Raw genomic sequence first — 27,946 nt, forward strand, 5'->3', positions numbered from 1 at the left:
AATGTCCTCAGTGTGTGCTGTATTGACCGTGAAAGCTGAGTTCTCCTGCTGCAAAATCCATTGTTCTTCAGGCACCAGTGATATCACAATGATGTCACAATGATGTAGTTGATAGGAACAACTACAGACTGGATTTCAAGTTTTTACCTCTGGGTAGTCAGGGGGTGTGCTACATAAAAGCAAAAAAAACCAAGAAGTCGTTGTTTACAGCTAGTGGTTGTTTAGGCTTTTGCATGCTTAACAATGCCCCTTAATTGTTCTAAAATCACTGTAAGTCACAGCTTTGTGTGGCTTATTGCTTTTATAAAATGGTTGCTACAAATACCTGGCAAAGTTTCAGAAGAAAAAACACACAGCAGTGGTTGCCAAGCAACACACAGACGCAGCAAAACAGAGATGCACTTGAAGGCATGCTTAAAGATTGGGGGGATTCTTAACATTTATCTGGATATCATCATTAGCTGTGGGATTGTTTAAGTAGTTTTCAGTCATATTAATACTCATCTTTGCTGGCACAGGAGGAGGAGGACTCTGAACAGGTGTTCAGACATTGCTCTCCAGCATCATTTCTTCTTGTAGTTTGGGAGCCAGTAAGATTGCTGGAACAATTTATATTTATGCACCGTCACTGACATGATTTCTCTTACATGTAAACTAGCTAAATTTATAACTTTAACTTCCGGTGTAATTTGTCTGCTTTGGACGGAGATAAAAGGACGTGGATTGAACAGAAGCAACAAAAGGTATTTCTCCAATGAAGTGACAGGGCACAGATGGTTCCCTGGCTGCTTAAAATTTAATCTTTGGAGACTCTCTTTTATTTCTTTCATCGACATCTTTTGTGTTTTTTTTTTTTTTAATGAATGACAGCATTGCGTAATTCTGACCGTTCTTGTCCTGGCAGGTGATAAATGACTGCATTGTCTGTTTAACAGTCCCGCCTTCGTTTCTTGACTTCTCCAGCTCTTCAATTTCTTTGTCATTAATTTCAGTGTGTCTTCTTTATTTATTTTATCTTCCTCGTCAATCCTCTCTGTCTCTTTCTGTCATTCATCCACACTTAGCCCACCCACTAAATGAAAATTCACAACAAAATCTGACATATTGAAACTATTTGTGTGGAGCGGTAATATTGATGTAATGTGGTTACGGCTGTGTGTTTGTAGTATTTTACAACAGCTTTGAACACAGCTCAGCCGAACACAATGAAGGACCACAATTATCCGTTTTAAGACCCTGTGTTACAAGATCCTATGTTTTGTGTTTTATCATTTGACATCTTCCATTTTGTTCCCCCGTCTGATTTTGTTGATGTCATGTTGTGCTCCCAGATCTCAGCAATTACTTTGGTGAATATAATGTTATTAACGATAAAAATGGTGGCCACAGAGACAAAATTTAAAATAATAAATTAGCCTAAGAGAGTACCTGTTAGTTAACCACAAAATGCATAAAATTGCACGCGTCTCTCCAACTCACTATCCAGATTTTGGTAAAGGGACAGTATCAGCTGGATAGATTTGTTTTCCTGAGTTGAGTGCTGAAAATCCTGAAAATACTTAAATTTTAGTGTTGTTTTTCCAAGGTTTAAAAAGTGCTTGGATTTTTGATACTGCTTAAAATTGCTATTGCATTACTTTCATATGAAATCGCTGCCTGACTGAGTAGTTTTGCTTTTTAGATAAAGAAAAGAAATAAGTTGGATATTTGGTAAGCCAGGTTGCCAAGTCTGCTTAAAGACAACTTGTGTCATTCCTCTGGAGGATGCTATCATGAAATATAATTTGGTCATTTATAGACCAATAAAATCAGATTTAATGTGAAAAAAAGAATCATTTTTATCATATGTATATAAGTATGTACTTAAAGGTGCTGAAAAAGCTTGAATCTGCCCTTTGAAAATTCTTGAAAAGTGCTTGAGTTTGACTTTGGTGTAGGAATCCTGGTTATAAAATCTGTTACAAGTATAGTACTGTACAAATCTGGAGAGTTTTCCCTTTTATTAGAAACAAGCTGTGGAGCCTTACAGAGGTACAAATGGCAACAAGCTGTAGTCAGTCAACACCCTGCGGGTGTAAAAGAGTTGCTTCAACATACCTGCACTCTGAGCGCAATGGTAATGGTTTCTAATGACTTTGAAGGACGCGCTAATTCTTTCTACAACAATACAGGCTCTATATTTAGATGGAGAGGCAGGAGTTGAACTGCAGTTTGAATGCCAGGAGAGCGGACAGGGGACCCCCAGGGCAAATATGAGAGGCGTTCAGTATGTAAAAACTCAGCGTGGGCGCTAGTATTCTTCTGCCCACCCTCTTGTTGTTCCCTCCACAGTCCAGCAGCTTTGTGTATTGATGGCTAAGAGGATATTGCTGGAAAAAAAAAAATAGCAAAAGGATATTTTTCTCATACATGACAAAAGTTCGGGGCATACGCTGGTCACTGTTCAGCGGTGAGGCAGGAGGGGAAAGTGGGAAAATGTTAGTAATCTGCCTTAGTGAATCAGCAGAGGTTTTAATGCGAGGATTAGAGTACAGCATTACTCGTGCTGCTGCTGAGATGGTGCAGCGTTCACAAGCACTAACACAGCAACAACCGCCACCCCCTCCCTACTCCCTCTGTATCACACTTTTTCTCTCGCTGTCTCTCTCTTTCGCTTCTGTGCTGTCTTCTCCCACTCTCTCACACATACTTCTCTTTCTCTTGGCCTCTCACCTCTGTGCTTAACTATACTTCTCTCTCTTTGCTTCTCTCAATCTCTACAGTCCTCTGTCTCTGTGCTCCTTCACTTCGCCTCTAACTCTACATCTATTCTGCCTCTCTCTGTTATTCTCAAACTCCTCTCATCCCTCTGTGCAACCACCATCCACCACTGCTTATATGCTGGCCCTGATTTTACTTACATAACCTTAGACACCAGACCCACTTCCCTGTGCTCTCATTGACAACACTGTTGTTCTTAAAGGGTAATTCAACTTTCTTACAAACTGGATCTTGTTTTGTTGGTTTTGCAGTCACTTCAATGATAAAGTTGAGCTCACCAAGTTAACAGATTGACATTGCCAACAAATGAATTGAATTGCCATTCACTATATTCACACAGTGGCCATTTTCCTCTAATGATGCGCTCAGGGTGGGAAGCTTAAAAGGATTGTGTCCTACTGCTGTGGGAAACGTAGGGACAGTATTATCATTTCGCTGCTTCCTGACTCATCAGCAACTGAAAAAGCAATGAATAATTAAAATCAGGTGAGACATCGGGCCATATTTTAAGGTAAAACAACATATTTGATGACCCATTAGCCACTATTAGACAACAGCTAATGTTAGTGATACAAAGAATTGTAAATTAATTCTGAAAGATCAACACACATCTTGGCCACTTTTTACTTAAGCATGGGAGTAAAACAGTCTGTGAGTAATCAAGCTTTCAATGTAGTGTAATGTAAAGTAAGGCAGGCATGCCTCACTCACTGCTAAAGTGCTTGGAACACTCTTTTGTGTGTCAGTACTACACAGTGACCATTAAATCACATAACCTACTGACTTAAACCAGAATTTTAGGTTTACAGTTACACCAAACAATAATGTTAGCTAGGAAGTGGTTGAATGCTAATATTAGCTGTTGTCTAACAGGTTAAAATATGTTGTTTTACCCTCAAATTTGAAACTATGTCCTTTACTACTATTGTGTTTTCAGTTGCTGATCAGTTGTTTTATATGGCTCATAAAAAGCTCTAATTTCCAGAACATTAACATTGTAACTAGTGGCGGACTAAAGGCCTCCAGATTTCATCAAATATATGGGCTGATAAAGGAAAAAGATGTTGATAGACGAAATAAAGGACTGACTTTGTCATCCCACGCTTCCTGTCACTATTTACTCTGCCAGTTGGTGATCGAATTGGCAGAGTGTCCCAACACTGAATTTGGGAAATGCTGAGACAAATATATTGAATGATAAAACTTGTTAATTTTGGTGCACATCCTACAAATCAAGCAAAGAAATATGCAATTTCGGGCTACCATCTTTATTTGGATTAGAGAATGAAGTAGGGAAATAGCTTAAGAATGTTGGGAAATGGCTTAAGAATGGCTTTTATTGTGCAGGAGATGAAATATTTAATTATCTTGATGGTTAGAAGAGTCTCTGTGAATTCTGGAAATACCATTGACACGCTGTAATATGTAACATATCCACAGTGAAATGTCTAAAAACGCAAGACATGTGTTATGTACTTATATTATCTGAATTGTTTCCCACACTGTTCAAACACAGAGAAATCCAAAAGGTAACTGTGTGCCTCCTGCTAACTGTTGCTAGCTAGTTGCTAGTTCCTGTAACTTATGGGATAAACACAGGATACATCAGATATGTCAGAGTGAGAACACAAGTTGGCAAATGTGGCTAGACGTAAAGTTAATAAAACTTTAATATTACCTCATCCATGAACATGATTTCTGCCTCTCTGCTTTGCTTGGTTGTAATAATAATACAGAGAGGCACAAACTGGAGCCAGGTGAGTCCAGTGTTAACATAATCAATAAAAATATTGGCCAAAGCTACAAAAATAAGACCAGAATTGTTCTTTAGAGTGCCCTAAGGCCACAAACAGTGTCCTCCACCCACACAGGAAATCATACAGGGACTGGAAAATAAGTCTGTTTCCAGTATTTCAACAAGCCGCATGTCTCATCTTTGTCATGGTTGGATGCCGTTGATTTTTGGTAGGTTTGCTTTTGTTTTATGCAGTGGTGGTGTGTCATTTAAAACGGCACTGCCAAGTCTTCCTAGCCAGGGCTTATGATTGGATTTCCAAATCCTCATTAGCAGCACTGCCTTCACTCACTGTCTCATCCGCACACACTCATACACTGTTAAATCTGGATCCTGAAATGACTCATAGCTTTCATTCTTTACACAGGTGTTTGCTTCTTGCCTTCCCTCCTCGGGCTTTTAGGAGAGGGTGAGCAGCACATTCTTGCTTCCTGCTCTGAAGGATTGCGCTCAACCTGCCCACATCTTTCACCATCTTTCCTTTGCTTCATCCCTCTGTGCTTGTCTTCCTCCACTCTTATTTGTCACCATCCAGCCCACATGTTTCTCTCACATATCCAGAGCATTGTTCCATACACTGCATAATCCCCTCGCTACAATATCAAGGCCAAGGTTCACGTTTGTGATCCTGTACCACAAAGAGGAAAGCTGCTCATTTTCAGATGGACACAGATGATCAGAGTGAATTGACATTTCATTTAACTTCATTAATTTAGCCTGAAGCCGTGTTCGTGTAAGATGATTTCTGTTGAATTCATTTCAGTCAACATGGAAGCTGCGGTGGTGGTTGCTTGGAGTGGCTATTGTTTATCATTAAATAATTATATCAATTTAAGCTCTTATATCTGTAAGTCGCCAGTTGTGTTGGTCTCATCTTCGCTTGCTGCCATTTTTGTGGCCACAATTTTGGAACCATGGTTTGTGACTGCAGCTAGGTACCTACGCTGTATTTAATTTAACTCAGAAGACAAAAGGTGGATATAAAAGTCTTGCTCTTGCGCAGTATTTTGTGCATACAAACACTGTTGCAACACGTCCACAGATAGAAGTTGGATATTACTGTGTGTACAACTGATTTAATAAGACACATAAGTACTAATAAACAGTATATCACTATAGCGTTCATGTACTTTTAATCCACAGAGAGAGTTGGAAGTTGGGTTGGTGAGGTCTTGCCAAGTCGGAAGTTCAACTTATATCCTAATGACTTCTATGTGAACTATCGTTTTAAACACCAAAGTCATGCAATAACACAAACAAACTAATCAAGACAGCGGTAGACCAGCAACTTCTGTGGTCTACCAATTTTGTCAATAGAATTTGGTTCATTTGGAGAGAATAATATTTGGTTTGTATATTGTCAGAAAAAGCTGTCTGATGGCAAGGTAAAGCAGTGAAAATATTCTAAATATAGTGTACACCTAAACTTATGTTTAAGTAGCTAAAATATCTTTTGTTGTTGACCGCATCCACAGTAGTACATTACTTGGCTTCTGTGCTGGTGCTCCTCTCTGCTTCTCCAAACTGGGGTCGTGCAGACTTTCATCTACTGTAGTTTATATACTGACTATGGTTAAGTACAATCACACAATACCACTTCAAATAATCTGAACTATTTCTTTTAAATCACTGAACAAATCTGACTTTTCACATCCCCACATTTATGTTTGAGGTTCAAACCTTAACTGACGTTGCATTCGGCTGAAATGAGGTGTGGAAATAAGCATGTGACCTAAATTACCTAGTCATGTGACCTGGCTCACCTAAAAACTAAAAATTGGCTGTAAAACTAATTAATTCCTAAAGAGTGGAGACAGAAATGTTTCAGTTTTCTAAGACACTGAGTCAGCTTCGAGGGTCCAGTAAAACCTGCATGCAGTGAATTTCAATCTAACTCCTTTTGAAAAGACCAGAAGAAATTTAAACCTGATAACGAGATCATTAGGATAGGATGGGCTTGAATGAACGGTTTTAAGTGTAATCTCTGAAGAGCTAGGCAACGTGTCCCACCCTGGCAGTTCCGGCTGATAAAAGGGAGATTACAAGGATGATTTACTACAGATTACACCACACAGCTCTGCAAGCACTTTCTCTGTTAGCTCACCACTTACACCACTATCAGAAACTTTAATGATGCCATCAGTTGTAGGAAAACAAACAAACAAAATAACCTGTTTGCTTAACATGAGCTTTAAGATTTCTTTTATGGTCATTTTACTCATATTTTTTGCCCATCCATTTCCCACAGTGAGAAATCCCTAAGCCTCTTAATCCGTTTTGTAATCCTTTTCATAATCACTTTTTTTAATGGTGAAGTGAAATCCAAGCAAGAGTCCATACTGAAGAGGAATATATGCATTTCAAATATGTAATATTTGCTCCCATCAGGTAAAAGGAAGCACTAAAGCAACCACTTTCCTAAAATCATAAGCTCTTACCATTTTCTGATATATATATGTCATGTGAGCTTTTTCAGCATTGCTCTCATGAATTATACGTGAACCTTGTGATAATCACTTCTTTGACTCTCCAGGTTTTTTAGGGATGACGTTTTGTCCAGCTATTTCGGTTGTTCTAGGTGAAATCCTTTGGAGATATGCACTGCAGTTCTCTCAGCAGCATCACAAAGTCAGAACAACTATTTCAGTTTTACTGTGTCCTCTACTAATCTCAGAAGTATCATTAAAGACTATGGAGGAGAATTACTTTTGGACCAGGCTCTGGATAATCTGGCGACAGAGAAGAAAAGCACACAAGTAAATCTGTGCAGGACACTGACAAATCTGAAGCCCCATCCATCCGCAAAATTCTCCCGAGCATATGGGCCTGGCGACGTCCCACCATGCTTTTCCACTCGGCCCTGCCAAGCTAATTCAAGAGTGACTCTCCAGCAGCGATTCTATTTGCAGGCAGAACAAGAGTGCTTCCTTAAATACACCCTCTGCGCTCATTGGTCAAGCTATGGAGAGAAGAAAATGACTTTTTCCTTTTCATTAGTCCCCTTTGTAAATGCAGGGATTTAATTTCGACGTTTGAGGAAGTGACCTTTTCCAGCTTTGAGTCACGAAGAGTGTTGTAGTAGAGCAGCATGTTTACAGCAGTGGCGTGCAGCAGTGAAGCCTGGGAAACGCAAACCTGTCGTCGAACCTGAAGCTGACTGATTTGCTGAAGGAGAGGCTTGGTTTTAGCGCTTTGAAAAAAAGAAAAAAAACACGCTGACATCTGGAGAGCCTTAAAACCACTGACATTTACAGCATTAGCTCTCAAGCCTTCAACCAGCATTAAGAGCGTAAAGAGGGAAAGACAGAGGAGACAGTTGATAGGAGAGAAACAGCACAGGGAAAAGCAAGGAATGAGGATTGGAAGGGAAAAAACAGAAGGATGCTGGGAGAAGTGAGAAGTGGGGGGTGGATCTGAGCCACAAGCTGCATTTGACATTTGACCACTGTTTACATGATAATGAACTACACACATACATATATACAGTGTATATATTTCTTATATTGAAGGACTGGAGTTTTACATAAGCCTGTGCATGACTACTGGGCCCCTTTGAATCATACTTACGTCTCCCATCACCATGGATACAACCTACAGTAGTGTGGAGGCGCACTCTACATCTCTCTGCTGCTTTCCCTGGCGAGCCGATCCTACAGTCGTGGGTTAAAGTAAAATAATGGGTCTTCAGGGTCTGAATCTTTATCTTTCTTTGAAAAGCTCAACAGTGGCTTGTGGCTTTTGACTGTATCTGATGCACTGAAAAAATTAGCAGCATTTAAAGTCACTGTTGCAGTTATGCATTTTATTTCAGCCTCTAATTGGTGCCATTCTCTGTTCATGGACATGAAACGTAAAAATGAAACGTTTAAGGGGATAGTTGGGATTATTTGACATGGGGTTGTATGAGTCAGTGTATTAGCTACAGTAGATATTGGTCAGCACACCCCCAGTTTAGAGAAGCAGAAAGGCCCTCTGGCACAGAAGCTAAGCAATGTACTGATGTGGACAGGGTCAGCAACAAAAGGTATTTTAGCCGCTTAAAAAGGTCCACCTAAAAAGAGCACTATTATTTTAAGTGTACTTTATATTTCAAATATTTTCACCACTTGAAACCACTCTGACAAGAAATTGTCATTAAGGCAAATATCACTCTCTCAACAAACCAACCAGACTTCACTGGTGAAATTAGTGATTTACCTGGCAGAACATGGGAGGGGCCGATCTACTGCTGCCTCAATATGTTAGTTTGTTTGTGTTATTGTGCGACGTCAGTGAATCCAAACTAACCTTTTAAAATACCAAAGTCACACAATAGCCCAAACAAACTCTCAGACTGAGACAGAAGTAGATGAGCAACTCCTGTTTTCTGTGAGATAAAGTTACTGATTTTGTCTATGGAGTTTGGTTGGTTTGGAGAGAACGCTGTTTGGCTTGCTTAACAGTGTTTTCCTGTCAGAAGCTGTTTGATGCAAGGAATACTGGTGAAAAATATTCTTAATATAGTGTACACTTAAACTGATATCGATTTTTTTAGGTGTACCCTTTTTAAATGTACACTTTATTTTGAATATTTTCATAGCTTTACTTTGCCGTCAAACAGCCCTCTCTGGTGGGAAACATGTCTGACTTCAGTGAACCTAAACTATCCTTTTAAAACATGTCACACAAATCACACAGTATTAACTAGATTGGCAACTCCTTTGTTCTGCAAGGTAAAATTACAGATTTTGCCCATGGAGTCTGGTTGGTTTGGAGGGAGAGATATTTGGCTTGTATAACAACAGTTTGCTGTTGTAAAAAGCTGTTTTAACTGTAAGTTAACTGGTGAAAATAGTTTAATTATAGCGTACACTTAAATTGATATGGATTTTTATAGGTGGACATTTTTTGCATGGTTAAAATACCTTTAGTTGCTGACCCCTTCCACAGCAATACACTCCTTCGCTTCCTTGCTAGTGCCTCTCTGCTTCTCCTATCTGGGTCTGACAAAGCATGTACTGTAGCTAATACACTGACTATCAATAAATACCTCATACAACCCCACTTCAAATAATTTCAACTAACCCTTTAATGGGAAAATGCCTCATTATATTGTGTTCTTCCACTGTACCTGCTTTTTTCTCCCTCTCTCTCGTAGATGCTCCTTACCCAAAGATGCCAAGAAGTTTTTTGACAGTGATACAGGAGTCCTGGAAGTCCCAATGACAGTGCAAGTAGCAGGCCAGGTTTGCATGATATCTATTATACACTGTATATACATCCAGTCTATTTTACAGTAAATCTCCCTGGGATCCTGAAAACAGTGTACGTCTCATGCAGTACAGGGCGTGTGTCCTACTTTGTCCCCAACAGAAGCAGAGACGCTGAAGGTTGTAACCTATTTTGCTGATAACAAGCTAAAATTATCTCCCACCCTCAAGGCCCAGTTGCTCCATGGGCGCTAATAAGCCAAGCATAAAGGTTATCTCATATTGTTTAAGTGAAAATTTCTCCAGAAACTCAGAATGGGAACACAGAAAGCTGCAGTATGTCTCTTCTTATTCCATGGAGTAGATCATTTTATTTATTTATTATGCACTCAAATACATTTTATTCATGGATAAAACATAACATATATTGTCCTCACATATGACATATATATCATTATATAACTCATAAAACATGGATACACTCACATAGATAAGACATACAGTAAATGTACATTCACAAGTACCAAAATGCAAAGTGGAAACAGTTATAATATCTTCAACTTCAACTTTGGTGGGCTTGTTCTAAAATATCTGGTTCTTTGATACATTGCCAAAGGTGCAAACCTGTGTGGGTTAAATTTGAAATGGGGAAGTTAAGTGCAGCTCCCATGGGTATTTTGGTAAGGACCACTTCTGTTACCTGCTATCAGTGGTGGAAAGTAGCAAAGTACATTATTCAACTACTATACTTAAAGCCGCCACAAGGAACTTTAATATTGTGTTGATTTTGGAGTCCCCTGTAGACAAAAGCAGTAGTGCTTCCACTGCCATAACCACAAAATCTAACATAAAAAATAAAATTATCTGAACAAAAATCTCCTCCTGCTTCTTTTTAACTGGCTAATGTCCTGCCCACTGTAACTTTGCCAGTGAAAATGTAAACACAGGCTGTTTCTCTGACACCATGAAAAGATGACTTTTTAGACACAAGTGGTTCTAAAAGAACAGTGGCACTACAAACGTAATGTTTTCATAGAAAATGATGTATTGCTGTGGATTAAATTACCCAAGAGTATAAACGATGCACCATTACCGATACCAGCATTGGGTATCAGTCCGATACTGTCCTCGTGTACTCTTACTCGTACTCAGAAAACTACTCCCCCCAACCGATACCCCATCATGAAAAGTAGCCGCTCAATACAAGCCGCCATCTAAAGAACCACCACGACGCAGAGTTCAAGGTGTTTGCTGATGCTTACACTCTTTTCTTGGTTGTGTCATCATCATCAGTTAGAGACTTGAAGTCCTCAACATCATACACTAATGACCGCAGCAACTTTGGAAACTGTCTGTAAAATTCCTTGTCCATGTAAAACTGAAATAAAATGTAATCTGCACAGTAACTATAGTTACACTTGTAGCAGGAAACAGCAGTAATGGTTTGTTACATTTAGAAAGTGAGCATCTATTGAAAACAAAACATGTTTTTAAAGTTATTATAAGTGCTTTATTTGGTATTATTAAGTACTATTGGTACTCTGTATCAGCAAGTACCCAAATGTAAGTACTTGTACTCGGTCTGAAAAAAAGTGGTATTGGTGCATCCCTAGTATAAACTGTAGTTAAAATACTTTAAACTTCAAACATCTACAACAGGAAAATGCAACAATTGCATTAATGCAGTATTTTATGCAGTATTTTATGCTGTAATATTAATACTTACATACTTTAACTAAAGTAAGGTTTTGAATTCAGGACTTTTATTCGTAGTGGAGTATTTTCACAGTGTGGTATTACTACTTTTACCAGAATTTTTTTCCACCACTCTCACTTACACGAATTCACTTCTGCATTCATTTTTGGCAAACTTGCAAGCAGTTTTACTATGTTTTTTCCTACCAGCAACACAAAGTGGTTTGAATTTGCTACAGTTTACATCATTACCTGATTTTCTCCTCTGTATCAGCAGCAGCTGAGACTCATGGATATTGTATTATGTAGAACCATTCACTATGACTTCTCAAAGTACAGTTATTTTTTTTGACGATATCCTAAATGTTCCTCAACACAAGCACACAGGAGGTTCCTGTATGATGTCATATTACTATAACTTTATGACCATCAATTTTAATCACTTCAGCTTTGTTTTCAAGAAGTCATCTTTTGTCAGTTAAATATTACAATACCCATGAATCTCAGCTTCCATTACTGTAAGAAAAGAAGCCAGTCAGAGATGCAAGTCAGAGCTGTAGCGATTTCAGGAAACTTCATTGTTGCAGTTGGGAATTAAACACTGAAATTAATCCAGAAACTGAAAGTTAACTGATTAAAGCTGCAGCTTGTATTATCAGTTTTCTAAAAACCTTAAGCTTTTTAGCTTCTGCAAGCTGTTAGCAACGCACATAACAGAATTTTACTCCTTTTGTTACCTTCAGACGTTGCCTTTTGTATGCCTAAATAATATTTGATCAAAGCTTTCCATGTCTGTAGTGAATGAGGTATGCACCTCCTTTGGTATATAACCTAATAATTGGTAATAATGAATAATAAGTCTGTTGTCTTGATGTAATAATGAAATTATAATATAACTTTATTTCACTTTATTAGACTTACATTTTAACAAATTATTATATTGTTATACCATCACTAATACATACTGATGTTACATATATTAACATATATTAAGATACACGTATATTTACTGTATATTGAGTATAGACAGGTCGAACATAGATTTGTTGTTATACTGTAGCTTTAGTTGTGTGTGTGTGTGTGTGTGTGTGTGTGTGTGTGTGTGTGTGTGTGTGTGTGCAGCAAACTGCTAAGGAAACTATTCAATGTCAGACAAAAACTCATTCCACTCAAAAAACCCATTCCTCTCAAGAGACACAAATCTAAATATCCTCTCCTCAAAGTCCAACTTGCATTTTGAAATATGTAAACAACGAGTTCAGAAGCTCTTGAAGTGGAAAATAAAGTGCTTACAGCAGCTGAATTCCTTCAACTCGTCAGCAGCAGCTTTTATTAAAAAACACAGAGCAGCTGCTTAGACATTCGTGTTGCGTTGATGCCAGTCCTCTTTCTCAGTAAATCTAAATCTGGTCGATCTTCTTGCCAAATCGTCACCTTCCTCTTCCCCTCCATCCAGCCCCAATTCCCTGTCTCCACCAGGGCAAGGAGGGGGGGGCAGAGCTCTGATGAGGAACCAGAGACCGGGCCAGGATGCTCCTGTGGAGCACCAAAGCTGTTGCCCCTAGCCCCAGGCTCAGAGCTCCTGGCATCAAACCCTGCACGCACTCTCACACACACACACACACACACACACACACACACACACACACACACTGTTGTATGGCCACCAGACGCCACAGCAGCCAGGAAGGCAATGGTGCAGAGAGACCAATAAACAAGGTCATCTGCTGAGCACTGACATGTTTCAAGAAGACATTATCTTAGGGGAAAAAAAACACACCACTCACAAGATCACAAGTTAGTTTTCTAATCTAGTTCTATACAGCAAGGTGTTCGGAGTTAAGGGGTTAAGTAACAATACATATTATTTTCTGTTTTAAAATTTAACTGTGAAAAACAGTAGTTCTCAACATTAAACCTGTTTTATTTGATGTGCCATATTTAAAAAAAAAACAAAAAGTAGCTTTTATATTTCATACACTTTTACATGACCCTCATTTTAAAATTTCTTCAACTTCTCAGCTGACTCGTGGAGTTCAAGCATTGACATTAGCTACACTTATAAAATCTGTTATTATTTTAGCCAGTAAAATCCAATGCCATCAGCTACAAATGAGAACCTGTTTCTGTTTATTTCTCTGTAGAGTTGAAAGACCTAGGGCCCTGTCTTATTCCTGGCACAAAGCTGTTCATCTGGTGGCTCAGGTGGATTTGCTACCTTATACCAGCACAATAGCCATTTTTGCCACGTCTGCAAAATAGCAAAAGCGCTTGTGCCCAGTCTGTGCAGCCATGTGCAGGTCTAAAAACAAAGGCAAAACAAATGTTAAATTGCCCGCACATGTGTGTGTAAAATTATTCTCACTAATAAGGAATCAGGAATTATTATTATTATTATTATTATTGTTATTGTTATTGTTATTGTTATTGTTATTGTTATTATTATTATTATTAGTAGTAGTAGTAGTAGTAGTAGTAGTAGTATTAGTATTATTAGTATTATTATTATTATTGTAAAGCCTAATAAATCTCAACAGACCTGCAAAGTACACACAGGACAGGATCACAGCTGTCAGATCGTCTTTAAAAGATCAAATCTTTCCTCTGTGTTTCCTACTGGTAAATCCTTTCTGATTGGTTCATTGTATGTTCAGCCTAAACTCACCTGTGAATTAATCAAGGTACTTGGGCACAGCTGATGGGTGTATCCTGCTGTGCGCTGCTGATGCAAGGGGCGGGACAGTACAGGATACCCCTACGCCCCTGGTGCAAGCCGACAAAGGTGGATTTGAACGCACCTTGAATAGATTATATCCATTTTGCCTCGTGCTTTAGATCAGCGTAAGAGAAGGCCCCTAGTGTCGGTGTCAGTTCAATGTTAAATCTGCCACAGTTGTCACTGTAAACTACACATAGCAACAGTAACTATGGAGGGTGTACCTTAGCAAAGGGTCAGTTAGCTACACTGTTAAACTGGCTGATATGTGACTTCATTACCATTAACACAGCCACACTGTCTTCTGTGGTAAATAGTTACTAGAGCACAAAATAATCTACCACTTAAAATAGTTTCCAACTGTTTGAGTAATATTTACTAAAAGCTACAATGCCCAGCTGTTTGAGGAAAATATTTTGCCTTTTTTAGGGAAGTTGGAAAGAACATTTTTTTGTTTTTAGTCATTTCATCTGACTTTTTGACAATCAGAAAATAAAGAATAACACTGGGCTTGCATGATTATCTCAAAACCATAACCATCATTTTTCAGGAGAATGGTGATGTCACTGATAAAAAGCTACCTGGGTTAGTGCTGAGATTTCAATTTCTGAAACTCTCTTTGAGCCTACACACGAACATAAATACACACACACACACACACACACACACACACACACACACACATGTCTTGCATCTCTGCTGCTCAGTGATGAAGGATGACTGTATGCATAAAAGCATTGCTCCATTCCACCTTGGAAGACTAAAATGGCCTTGCCTTTTAAACATGGATTTGATTCATTAGATACTTCAAGTGCATATATTCATATTTGTGGAACCACAGACTTAAAAAGGCTTATTTTTAAAATAAAAGAAACATCAATCTGTGCTAGTCCCTTGTTCATGTTCATGGAGTCTTTGTTCTCCTCATTTTTTCTTCAATCTGAATATGAAAATGTATAATTAAGATTTAAAAAGTGATAGCAGTGCAGAGAAGTTTTCAGAACAAAAAGAATCTAGGTCACATGCAATGTTGTGACATTACAGTAAAAGGGGAAAAAAGCAAATATATATTCAGGATTTTTCTCTCTCAATATTAATGAAAATGTTCCAATCAAAGAAAAAGCTCTGCTAAGAATCTTCATGTTTCTGTGTTCAGGTGAAGCCTGTCCAGTTCACAGTCCAAGCAATTGTGACGTCTTCAGACCTGCAGTTTGACTGCACTGAGGTGGACTTTGGCTACTGTTCCATTTACCAGTCAGTGAAGAGCAGCGTTCGCCTCACCAACCTATGCCTGCTGCCTCAGGACTTTGGCTTCGTGGGTGTACCAGAGGTACTGCACAAGTAACAGGAACTTCTGTCATTTTAGTTTGTGGTGTTGTGAATAATCTATCTTGTGTTAAATGTTACTGTATGTGTGAAGTAACAGTTGCCTGGATCCTGATCCAAGCAGAAACCAACCCAGAGACTATTAGTCACTGACAACAGCGTTTTTATCGGTGCCGTATTTCTAGATGATGTCAGGTGTGTAGGAGACTCGTATTTAGTCATTAGTGTAAGATGGTACTTTCACTGTTGGAAATTTAGCTTCACCCTTCCTTTCACAGGTTTCTCATTTTTGAGATTTGCTCTTTTTGTTTAACTCTTAAAGTTGTATTTCAGTCCTGGTAGATTTGGTGATGCCTGTGGTTACCGTGGCAACAGCAAAGGCAGTATAACACTAGAGCAAACACTCATTGATTAGCTACTCTGGCAGAAATAAAACAGAGGAGCAACTGGTTTACAGTGCAGCCATTCAAGTCATTCAATAATACACAGGATAATATACATCAGGACACAGTGCAGTTGGTCACCTTGCTAAAAGTTGGAAATGTGCAGCCCATTGCGTGTAGCTCTTGATCTAACAGCTCATCGTGGCTGCTCCTCCTAACCTAGCACTAAATGTGATGACAAATACATCTATGGCAGCTTCACAGTAAAAGCCATCCTGTGTTTCACCAATCACAATAATACAGTAAACAATGAAGCTATTATAGATCAGATGAAATTCCGCAGGATTACATGCAAATATTGTTTCCTGTGAATCCCCCACATTTGAGTTGGTAATCTGAATCCTGCATGTAAATGGAGGACTCCACAACTACAAATAAAAAACATTTTTGGGTTTGTTACATCAGCAGTTTTGTTTTCCAGTTGATATTGCTGTCTACAGTAAATGCATTTAAGCAGTTCTGATTGGTTCACACAGCTTGCTATTCATTTCTCGAAGTAGGCAACACATTTATGAGAAGGACATATGGCCTGACACCATCACATCCACCATAGATCTTTGGTGCAAAGTTACATTCTGCGTTAATTAGATTACAGCTAGCTTGTATCTCACAGGTAGAGGTCTTCATGGGTTGTACCCATACCCAAAAAGACACGGAAATGTACTACACAGCCCCAAACCAGTTCAAGACCAGACAGTTCTGTTATTTGAAAGCTTGGACTCAGACTCATTCACAACTGAGAAATGCTGGACCCAAATCTGTCTGTTACTTGAAAGCTGTGACTTAGACCCATGCAGAAGAAATGTTGAACCCAACCCAACCAGGAGACACAGACATGATTGGCACCACCTTCACAGCTGATTGCTTTTATGTTTGTTTGACAGGGACAATAGATATTTGCCAAAAAGTTGGCACAAGAAGTGTCACAAGGAGCAGATGTAAATCATAACACATTCTCGCCTCCAATGTGAGCAGGAAGTCAAAAGACACAATAACAGAATTAGAGCACTTTTTTGTTGCTGAAAAGCAAAGGTCAGTAGAGAAATAATTACTGGTTCTAAAGGCTATTGCAGAAAAAAATGTCAACCATAAACAGTTTTAAAATTGGGGTTTGAAAATCTTAAGGATTGCAGCTGTAATTCAAACTGTCTGTGTTGTTTGTGTTCTCTCAAACCGCAGTTTATTGAGGTGCAGCCTAATGATGGTTTTGGGGTTCTGCTCCCACAAGAGACCCTGGAGATTGATCTGATTTTCAGTGCCAACAAGACCAAAGAGTACAGTTTCCATCTCACCTGCAAATCTGGAATTAACAGGTAACTGTCAATCTAGCATATTGTGTTAATTGAATGTCATATATGTTTAGTTTATAAAATTATGTACTTTAAAGGTATGATTGGTATTTAGTTTATAAAGTCCCATATGTATTCATTTATAACGAAACAGTTTCTTTGTCTTTGTCTTCAGAGATTTCCTTCTCTCTTGCCGAGCAGTGGGTGTCCGCCCTCCACTGGAGCTCTCCCATTCTCTGGTCCAGTTTGGGGCCACGGCCGTGGGTGACCACTCCACTGCCGTACTTTACCTGATCAACCACAAAACCAGCTATAACCAGTCCAAACAACCAGTCCCTCCAGGGGTCAAGGACGCCATGACTCCTGGAGCGCGCAGGCTGTTCCTCTTCAACCCACCCGAGGATTCAGACATCAGCATCATTCCTCCTATGGGTGGCCTACTGCCTGGAGAGGTAGAGCAACACACCTTATGTTGTTTACTCTGATTTTAAAGGGGCATTCCACAGATTTTATAAAAAATTATTTAGAACAGAAAGCTTGTGTTTCAAAATGGGGGTGTGGTATTTGAAATATATTGGTATGTAGCAGGCTGAAAAAGTCCAGCAAAAAGATGCAATTTGCTATTTGATATTTAATTTTTTTTAAGATTCACCATTTTTTTCCGAAGCTTTTTCATATCATCTGATGTATTCAAACTCAATCAGCTGAAGGTTGATTCCTGTTTTCTCTCTTTGAACAATTTTTAATGATTTTACATTAAACATACCATACATTTTTTTGCAGCAGAGTACCTAAGCATGGAAAGACTACATCATTCACATGATTACAATTATAAAGAAGGACCCACCCCTCCCTCCCACTGTCTCCCACTGATCATCTGTCATTTCTTCTAATTACTGTTTTCAAGAATGAAGTTAATGCTCATGCTATTGGTTGTATTATGGGAAAAGTAGAGGGCCCACACAGTGGCCTAAAAGTCAGGATTTCTCTACCTCTACTTCATCGATCAGACTATTCATTTTTAAATGACCAGTGTGTAGGACTGAGTAGCACCTAGTGGTGAGCTTGCAGATTGCAAACACCTGGCTTCACTCTCCTCCAAGCATGTAAGAGGACCTACAGTGGCAGTCAAAGGGCTATATCTAGAGCCAGTGTCTGGCTTGTTCATTCTGACCTGTAGAAACATGGCAGTGCTTTCTGTGGAAGAAGACCCGCGCCGTCTGTAGATACAAGCACGTCATTCTAAGGTAAAGAAAACTGTTCTTATTTGCACGTGATTATACACTGCATGAAATGGAATGAAAACATACTTATGAATATTATATTCCATTCTTGCCATATTCTGCCAGTAAACCCCCACAAATCTTACACACTGGACCTTTAATATGTCCTTTGTGACTCCACCAGCTTTATAGAAATGCAGTATTAATTGCCCCTTTAATATGGACTGTGAGAGCCTGCTCTAGCCAAGCATTTTATTAGCACTACTGAGGGCAGCTAAATAATTTTTTTTGGCCTGATATTAATTTGAACCCCTCTTCACCACCCACTGTCTTGGTAATCCTTTGGAGCCTGGTCTCTTTAGGTTGTCTTTCTTAATTTACGCCAGAATCTTACCCCAACAATTTAGCAAAATCATAATTAAGTTTTTAGGCTATACCTACATATGATCCTCATCTTCCTCCTACTTCTACATCTAAACATAGTCAAAATTGTTTGAGCTTGTGTTTTGAGCTTAACCTTTAATTTTCCCATCTGAGGAAACCAAACCTGGCAATAGGAAATACATTTTCATTTATTATGACAGTGTACAATAAAGACAGAATGACCACAGAGTAAACAGATGCCTCAGTTGAACTCAGTATAGTTGTACAGAATTACAGACACATAAACAGCCATCATAGCTGCCATTGGCCCACAGCAGATTACTTTATAGTGTAATGATGCCCTCTACTGGACTCCCGATGGAAATGAACAAGTGCTTTCTATTTTGCACATAATACAAAAATATGGTGAATCTTAATGTTAATTTTATGTTCATTCTGCATTATTTCAAAGTGTAGGTATTTTCAAAATCATTGCAGCTTGTTGTTATGGGTTTTGACAGTTATAATTGAAGCTGGCAGTGGAAGACTTTCCTCCAGACTCTACTTACAGAAATAATTAATCCATATTTTTTAATCCTATTTTTTCCTCTGCACAACAGAGGCCCAGTGGGAGAAATCCAGTAAATAGTCTGCAATTGGAAAACAGAGGGATTATCATCCTCAGTCCACTTCAATTGGTGCACGCTAGAGAAACCCCAGAGCAGGACACAGCCTAAAACTAATTTAAACCTCCACTTCACAATATGAAGTAGAGGTTTAAATTAAAAATCACTAGTGAGGAAAAACACTTTAATCTGAATGCATTTTTAAAGTTTTCTTAAAATTTGTATAAAACAACACACAGTAAGTATTGCTGCTGGATCCTCTAAATTTGAGTAATTCTTGACGTGTTTTTTTTTCCTGATTTAGAGATGCATTGTCCAGGTGACATTCAGACCCAGACTGTTGGACCAGGACATCAAAGAGGAGGCGCTGCGTCTCCTCCATCGAGCCAAGTTGCTCCATGAGAAGGAGCTGGAGAGGAACAGACACACTGAACAGGAGGTACGAATATACACACACCAACTACAGTCACCTGCTGCGAGTGTGAGGGTCAGTCTGTGCTGCCAAATGGGCTTTGAATCCAAGCACACCTTCAACAACTTATGATTTTTTTAACTTTCATAAACATACTGGAGTTTGTAGATGTTACTGTTGTCTAAGATTAGAATGAACCCATCAGTTGTGTGTGTGTGTGTGTCTGTGTTTGTGTGTGTGCATTGTCAGACTAAAAAGGAGGTCTCAGTGGAGACAAGTAAAGGAAAGAAGGTATCTGTAATTCCAAACAACAGCAAACAAGAAACAACAGACAACCCAAAGACGGACCAACTGACTGAATCTCCAAATCCTGAAGACATACAGCCGGGGTAGGAGGTTTTCATTTCTACAAAGACTTATTTTTTTTCCTTGATGTTATCAATAATATTTTTTGTGTTGTGTTAGGCCTGGGCAATAAAAGAATAATATTATGTGTCAGCAATAGACACTTCATCACTAGGAATAAGAAAATCATTAAATAAAATTTTCAAGAAAGAATATAAACACCCTGTCATATCCCTTGATAAAATTGGTGTAGATGATGAGGAAACTTAAAAAAAAAAAAAAAGGACAGGTCAACTCACCAGTACAGCAGTGTTTTCTTTTGTCTATTAAATTTATCATCTGTGTGCCTTGATAAAGTTGTTCAATTCAAAATAAGGCAGTTAAAAGTGATTAAATTCATCCATTTTCTCATGGTCTCTATTAAAAATAGGTCAGCTATATCACCCAGCCCTACTTTGTATCCCTAATTACTTTGTAAAACACATCCAGTTTGCTGGCCTGTGGAGCCAGTGAAGCAAATATTCATTAATAAATATTCTATAACCAAATATCAAAGCGTAGTGCTGCAAAAACAGAATAAGTTCTTTTGGGAACATCTTTCACATTCTTCATGAACACATCTCTCTGTCTCTAAACCCAAATAATAACTCGGACAGAAGTCTGAGATCCAACAACACTTAAAAAAAACAAAACACACACACACAAAGCTTTTGCTTGTATGTTCCCTCCTCTTCTAGTTTTCAGAATTCTCATTTCTGCTCATTTGTAGTGATCATAATATGCATAGTAGGATCTCAACAGACTCGAAGAACTTTGATGAAAAGAGTTTGTTGATTTATTTAATCGTGCCGAATCTTTTCCTTCAAGGTCAGAACAGTACGAGGAGGCCAGAGCCTCTCTGCTGTACTCCTTCAGCCAACGCTACAGCGAGTACACCGTCCCCTGCTTTGTGTCGGACGGAAACCCTCCAGAGGACCAACAGGAGCAGCCGGCATGGAGGTAACGCCGAGTCAGCTTCTGTGCAGCTCTGTACAGCACACACTGTCATGTCGGATTTGTGTCATGTTGGGTCTTTATTCTTCGGGACTTCACTGGACCCAATACAGAATTCCCAAAGTCCTTTGCACTATTTTCTGATAAATGTTTGCCATTTGCAGTCTTGTTATGATTTATAGACTTTGTAGTCTGAATGTGAGGCAGCTCTTTCAAATCACAGCCTCCTTTCATTGAAATTTTTACCACAGATCATGCAGAAAACATGGTCTGGTCTGGTTTGATATACAGATGGGCAACAAATTAAAGGGAAAACCTGAATGAATGAGAGGAGAAACATAAAAAATGCAGTTGCTTTCACACAGGTGCAAGGCATGGTACAATTAGGCAATTAAAATCCAATCATGCTCTGTGACGTGTATAAAAATGCTGAGAAGGCTCAACTGATTCTGATTTTGTGTCAAGATGGCAAGAGGAGAAGAACTAAGTGACGTTAAAAGAGGGTTCATTGTCGGGTCACGGATGGCAGGAGGCTGGAAACTGGCTGGAAACTGTGGATGACAGCACGCATTTGATGACAATGCTGCTTGTGCATTAGTGTGATACTTAAGAAAAAACAAAAGACTCTTTCTCGGATGATTGATAATGTCAGTGTAGGACATGATCAGAGTGTGTCAGCAAGAACAGTCTGTCAACAATTACATAGAGGGGGATAAATAGTAGGATTGCACTGCATAAACCCCTCATCACAAAGATGAATGCAAGTTGTATGTTTTTATCCTCTTGAAGCAAAGGAATATGGTCAGATAAGTCATTCTTCACCATTAGGAATGTCACAATTTCATTATCAAATCGAATCAATTTTTTTTCCCTTCACCCCCACTTACTTGCAGCCTCTGGGGCATAGCTTAAGATAAAACAACACTTCACAGACGACACAACACCACATAGCTTACCGGCTGTTATATCACATATGATATCATGTAGATTGTCTTTTTAAAGATGAATTTGAAAATGTAAATGACACTTGTCGGGGCATAAAAATCAATGATCCTATGATCTCTACAAATCAAAATTCAGTCTTCTAACAACGGCATAACCATCAGGGCTAAGAAAAAAACTGAATCAATTTGTGACCTTAAAATCAATGCTGAATGCTTCATCCTACAGTGAGGGAATTTTACTGGTAGTAAACTTGAATCTTCCAGGGCCTCTCAGGGTCTGAGGTTACCTGCTTTGCCCAACAAGTAGTCCAGTTTTGATTTTAACTGTGAATTCTGGAGCTGTATAGTTTTAGCACTAGCTTTCTTCCTTTATTAAAAATGTGTTATATACCATTCTGATTTGTGGAGATTATCTTTTAGCTTATTTTCTTACCTCAATGAAAACCCAAGATTTCTGCTGTGGTGGGAACATCTAGGCTGCCTGCAAATACATTACTACTTTAACTCTCTCTGTAGGGAACACATCAGTGATTTATCCTCCTTGATACCCAGTAAATAGAGGAAGGATCGAGTTAGCAGTGATAGCTACCGTGTCTGAAGAGAGCACAAGGCACTCACAGATCCACTTGACAAAAATAATACTTTATCCGTCTGTGTGTCTGTCAAGTATAATGTTTGGAAATAATCTTCAACTTGGAGATGGAGAAACTAAAGAGATGATCATAGACTTGAAGAGAGTGAAAGATGAAAAATCACCACTTGAAACTACAGAGAAACAGTTAAGAAACGTCTTCTTTCTTCTCACTATAATCTCGGCTAATAATAAACAAGAAAAAATGAGGCAGATAAAAAAAAAAATCATGTAATGTTGTGGTCCAGTTACATCAGTTGTGGTACTATCTTTCCCTATTACAGTCTGGTGAAACGAATGTATCAGAGGAAGAAATTCTCTGGCCAAACTTGTTGGTCACTCCCTTCCCACTCTTTCTTCTATTTATAATGTTTATCTTTCATCCATTGGATCTAATTATTTGAGAAAATGTCCTGTGGGAGAAACAACTTTGGTTTAAATCTCCGCATTTCAAAAGAAGTACTGTACATATCCTGAGGCTGTTCAACTTGATTTAGTGTTGAATGTTGTCTCTCTCTTTGACTCTGAGCTCACCACAGTAGGTTCCGAACAACATTTCCTCTAATGGCAATAAAAATCAGTTCCATCCCATTCTGTTTTAAAATGTAGAAGATTTTTAGATGTATAGTTATTTCAGTTGTTTGGATGGAGCAGACATTTACTCTAGGAATCCATTACCATATTAGCAGACCCCTGCTTTACGCTGCCTCAGGCTACAATTTTTGTCAACAGAAGAACTGAATTATGAGAGACTGAAAGCTTGATGTACAGTATTGTGGAGAACGACAGCTGAATAATCAGGACACAAACATTTATAAGCATTTGAACACAAGTTGTTTTGTTTTGAGAACTTATCATATCGGCATATAAATAATTATTTATGTTATTTTCCGTCATTCCCCTGACTCTAAGTGCTGTAAAGAAAGCAAAGAGTGGGCACTGTTACACACACTCATTATTTCATTACTTATGTCCAATGTCTCCACAGTCCCCTCAATACTCTTTACTTGAAGCTGCAGTGTCCTGCTGTACAGCCCCCTCTAGTGGTGCTATCCAACAATGGACACGATACCATAGACTTCCATCAGGTGGCTGTGGGTGAGTGACTTTTAAAGTTTATGTTGCTTCATGGTTCCTCACATCGCTGTTTATGTTTATGTGTGTTTATTTATTTGTGTTGTATTTGTGTCTTCTATTCTCAGGAGAAAAAGTGGTGAAAAAGTTAATAGTTCAGAACATTTCGAAGGAATCTTTGGACGTATCCTTTTTCCAGCAAATAAAGAAAAACACTGACAAACAGAATCATGTTTTAAACTGCAAACGTAAATACATTTTCTAGCCAGATCACTCTTGATGGTATTTGTGCTTTATATGCAACCCTCAAGATACCTGTACATGCTTTATTATGAACTAAAATTAATTGATTGATTGGAATTGAAAAAACGTGGACATCCTATAGGGTTAGGCTTAAATGCACGTATCAGAAAGACATGAAAGAAAGATATAGATTTTTTTTTCTGGAGGTTCTTTAGTACTTAGAATGTCTTTCTGCAGATATTCTATAACAGACCTATTTAATTACATTTTTAGAAGAGCCAGATTTGACTAAAATAAAGTACCAAGGGGCCAGATGTTTACATTTCCTATGTCTAACTAGTAAAGTTAGGAAGTTCAATGTGTAAAACAATGCACCTTTTTATTTATTGTTTCTCCACTTAATTAGTTTTTAGAATTGGCAAAGAAACATAATGTACAAAAGTACAAGAAAAGTTAATACACCTTTGTAATCCCAGGTTAAAATAGCTTGTTTTTTTATAAACACAACATTGCATTAAACACCTTTTTCATTCATTTTGACTCTCCTAAATTCCTTTTTTAAACAGCATGAGTTAAAAGTTTTTAATAAAGTAAATCTGTGCTAAACAACAGACATGACCAATGACTTGTCTGATTAGTGTTTTGATCAAGCAGAATAAAAAGGTAGTTCGGCTGTTCATTGTGCTGTGACGTCAGGTGCGTTTATGTTGGCGAACTTGGGCCAGAAGGATGTTGTTGCAAATTTCTGACTTAAACATTACATTGCTCTTTTCCTTGTTGGCAGTTATTTTTTCCGAGTACTTAGTACAATGGATTGTAGCAGTATTTCTCCAGTTTTTGTGCTGTCAGTGTCTGTGATTTCTGCCTCCACCCCAATAGAATTGAGGTTGATTGAATTTAGTGGTGTATTTTGTGGTGCTCACAGCAACAACCCATGAGAAATTCAGCATAAATATTTCTTATTTCTTCTTTTAAGTATTTTTGTGCCTTTATTTGAGAGTGCAGAGGAAATAATGGGCAAGAGATTGAGAGGGACGTGCAACTATTTCTCTGGGCAGAATGGAACAGTGGACATCGCAGTTCATGTCCAGTAATTTCTCAGCCACCAGGACATCCACACAGCTTTTATCTGGACTTTACATGGACTGTTGAAAGTACTTATAAAGAAAACTGTTCAGAGTGTCCTGTGGATTGTGCAGAATACAAGGACGCTCTCCTCAGAAATCGATGTTGTTTCTGAGAATTCTAAATAACAATTGTCAATGCTGTGAACACCAAGAAATTTAATTCACCTTTATTTTGTTGAGATGGAAGCAGAAAAAGACAGGCTGCCCTGCTGGCCTCCAGGTTTAACACGTTTACTGTGTAATCACAACATCCCAGGTTCAAGTCTGACCGGGGGCCTTTGTTGTATGTTCTCACTTTCCCCACAGTCCATGTCTGTCTCTACCCAATGAAGGCATAAAATAACCAGAAAAATAAAAAGTTAAAAAACAACAAAAATAAAACCTCAAAAATCTAAAAACCTGTCATTTAACAATAACAGGTTACATCAACAGATGAAACATGTCTGCATAGTTTTCCTAAAACTAGATTGCATGATTAGAATGGAAGTACTTACCCATTGTCTTTTTATGACAGTGAGTTAGTGTATTTATTTTTATCTTAATCCAGGCAAAAAGTCATAATTAATCCTTAAGAGATTTAATGTATTTTATATTTTATACAAGTCATATCTTATAAATATGTTTGTACTAGTTACATTAATGTCCAGAGATTAAATACTGAATAAAGTGTAGTTTGTCTTAATTCTAAATTGCCACTACTACTATTATAGTTGCAGATACCAATACTACCACAAATAATAATAACATCAGCTGTTCATCACTGCTTCTCTTTGACAATTTCCAAGCTGGGGTCATCGGTGCTGGATATAAATGGTCCATTTTCCCTTCTAAATGCTCTCAGATGTATAAGACCTGGAGAGCGGCACACTCTTGTACTGGCCTTCAGTCCATCCGTGGAGAAAAAGGTGTGGTACCAGTGTAGAGTTCACCATGGAGCCTCCAGTTAAATGATCAAAAATTATTGTTATCCCATATTAAAATCCATCTTTTTTTCATCACCAGATTTAGACTAAATTATTTTAGTAACATTACAAATATTGAATAATACCTTGTCCACCCACCCTCTCCTGTCCTTCAGTACAGTGAGACTCTGGAGATTCATTGCCAGAAGATGACCCTGGCGATGACTCTGTGTGGTCATGGTGTGGTCACTGCTGTCACCTGCTCCCATCCTGGAGATCTCCTTGACTTTGGCTATGTGTTGGAGAAGGAGAGCGCCTCACAGGTCCTGAAGGTCAGTCAGCAGCATGCTGATGGTAAAAGAACAAGAAGGAGAAGCACAAGAACGAGACCTTGCTGTTTTTCCTGGACTAAAAGTGTGTGTTAACTGTTGACATGCAGTGATTACCTTGACGCTTTTTAGGAGGTTGCAGTCTTGGACCTGACTTTAAGTCTTTCTTTGCCTGCAGCTGCAGAACAGCTCAGCGGTGGCTGTGGGTTTCAGGGTGCAGCTGGCAAGCCTCTCTCTTCCCTCCAGGCCTCAGGGTGGAGCTGACAGGGTGGACTCCCTGCTGGGCAGATACATAGTCTCTCAGGTCCGACCTACTGTGGGTAAGAAGTAATTAACACTGCAGTGACTCACCAAGGACCCTGACAACTATGCTAGAGGTAGAGCTCTAAAATGAAAAAGAATAAAGCAATACATGTCCCTTCAAAACCAAGCATTTGATACATTAAGACGCACAGGTGGGCAGGGCAAAACTGAATAAATGAGAGTGGAAACAACAAATGCAAACACCTCCAGAACACACAGGCTCACTGCATAGTTTGATGAGTATGAAGAGGACTTGAATAATAGGCTATGGCCTTCATAGTCTCTAGTTCTGAAACCATGAAAGACACCCAAGACTGGCATTCATCCACGTTAGGCTCCAGAGACAAGAGTGATAAGAAGCCTCGACAAGAAGCTACTCTGGACGCTTGTGATGGCCCAGCAGTTTTTCTAAGAGGCTTTATATTGATTTTTCCTTTAATTTGTCAAAATTTCTTTCTTACATCAGAAGACATAGTGTTAAATATTACAAATACATTTTTAATAAACTTAATAAAACTTTAATAAGTAAAGTTTTTCCTCTAAATACATTATACATGTTAGAACATAGTTGCTGAAAACGTGAAAACACTGAGAACTATGTAGTACTGAATTCTGGAGTTAGACCAGGAGACTGTGTTCTGTGTTCAGGATTTTCTGGGCAGATCTGGCATATAACTCGGTGGCGTGCTGGAACCATGGTCTCCAAACACTATATAAGCCCCACGAATTGACAGAGGAATGACACCGCCTCACCCTCCCATCACCCAGCCCAGCAGTTCACTTCAGCTCACTTTAATTCCAAAAACCTGACACCAAAAGAAAAAAATACCATTCTGTCATTGTCCTCTGACTCTGGTGTCTCAACCGTGTCTGGACATGTCCAATAAAGCTGGTAGACGAGCATCCATGCTTCTGGTCAGTTTTCATGTTTCAGGTCCTTTTAGGGTCGTGGTGGTGTCTAACACTATGAGCGGAGCTGACATGTCCCTGGCGTTTCAGAACAGAGAAAGGTCCTTACAATAAAACACCTGCTTTCAGAATGGAGTTTGGTTCAGTAGTACCAAAAGAGCAAAACAAAGTGTCTTAATGAGGAAGAAAGTAAAATGATGCTTATAGTTGATTGGTAAAGACAAAGCATAATTGCTCACCTGACTAGCCAGAAGATTTGGGCTCCTAATAACTAAACAGTGATGCGTTTCTCTTCTCATCGATAGTACA

At 38.7% G+C, this 27,946-nt stretch overlaps 1 protein-coding gene across 1 annotated transcript in view; it reads left to right on the top strand.

The window, feature by feature from the left end:
- The window catches only part of cfap74 (cilia and flagella associated protein 74), a 74,576-nt gene that overhangs the window by 40,806 nt on the left and 5,824 nt on the right, over positions 1 to 27,946 (top strand). The window contains exons 23-34 of the mRNA XM_084720047.1: positions 9,693 to 9,780; positions 15,312 to 15,485; positions 17,104 to 17,237; positions 17,389 to 17,665; positions 19,730 to 19,864; positions 20,087 to 20,226; positions 21,050 to 21,181; positions 23,739 to 23,848; positions 23,953 to 24,008; positions 25,980 to 26,099; positions 26,273 to 26,428; positions 26,604 to 26,745. Of these exons, the coding sequence (XP_084576173.1) occupies positions 9,693 to 9,780; positions 15,312 to 15,485; positions 17,104 to 17,237; positions 17,389 to 17,665; positions 19,730 to 19,864; positions 20,087 to 20,226; positions 21,050 to 21,181; positions 23,739 to 23,848; positions 23,953 to 24,008; positions 25,980 to 26,099; positions 26,273 to 26,428; positions 26,604 to 26,745 (1,664 nt within the window). The remainder of the gene's footprint in view (positions 1 to 9,692; positions 9,781 to 15,311; positions 15,486 to 17,103; positions 17,238 to 17,388; positions 17,666 to 19,729; positions 19,865 to 20,086; positions 20,227 to 21,049; positions 21,182 to 23,738; positions 23,849 to 23,952; positions 24,009 to 25,979; positions 26,100 to 26,272; positions 26,429 to 26,603; positions 26,746 to 27,946) is intronic.

The sequence above is a fragment of the Lutjanus erythropterus genome, chromosome 6, assembly GCF_056507025.1.
Source record: "Lutjanus erythropterus isolate fLutEry1 chromosome 6, fLutEry1.hap2, whole genome shotgun sequence".
Classification (NCBI taxonomy): domain Eukaryota; kingdom Metazoa; phylum Chordata; class Actinopteri; order Lutjaniformes; family Lutjanidae; genus Lutjanus; species Lutjanus erythropterus.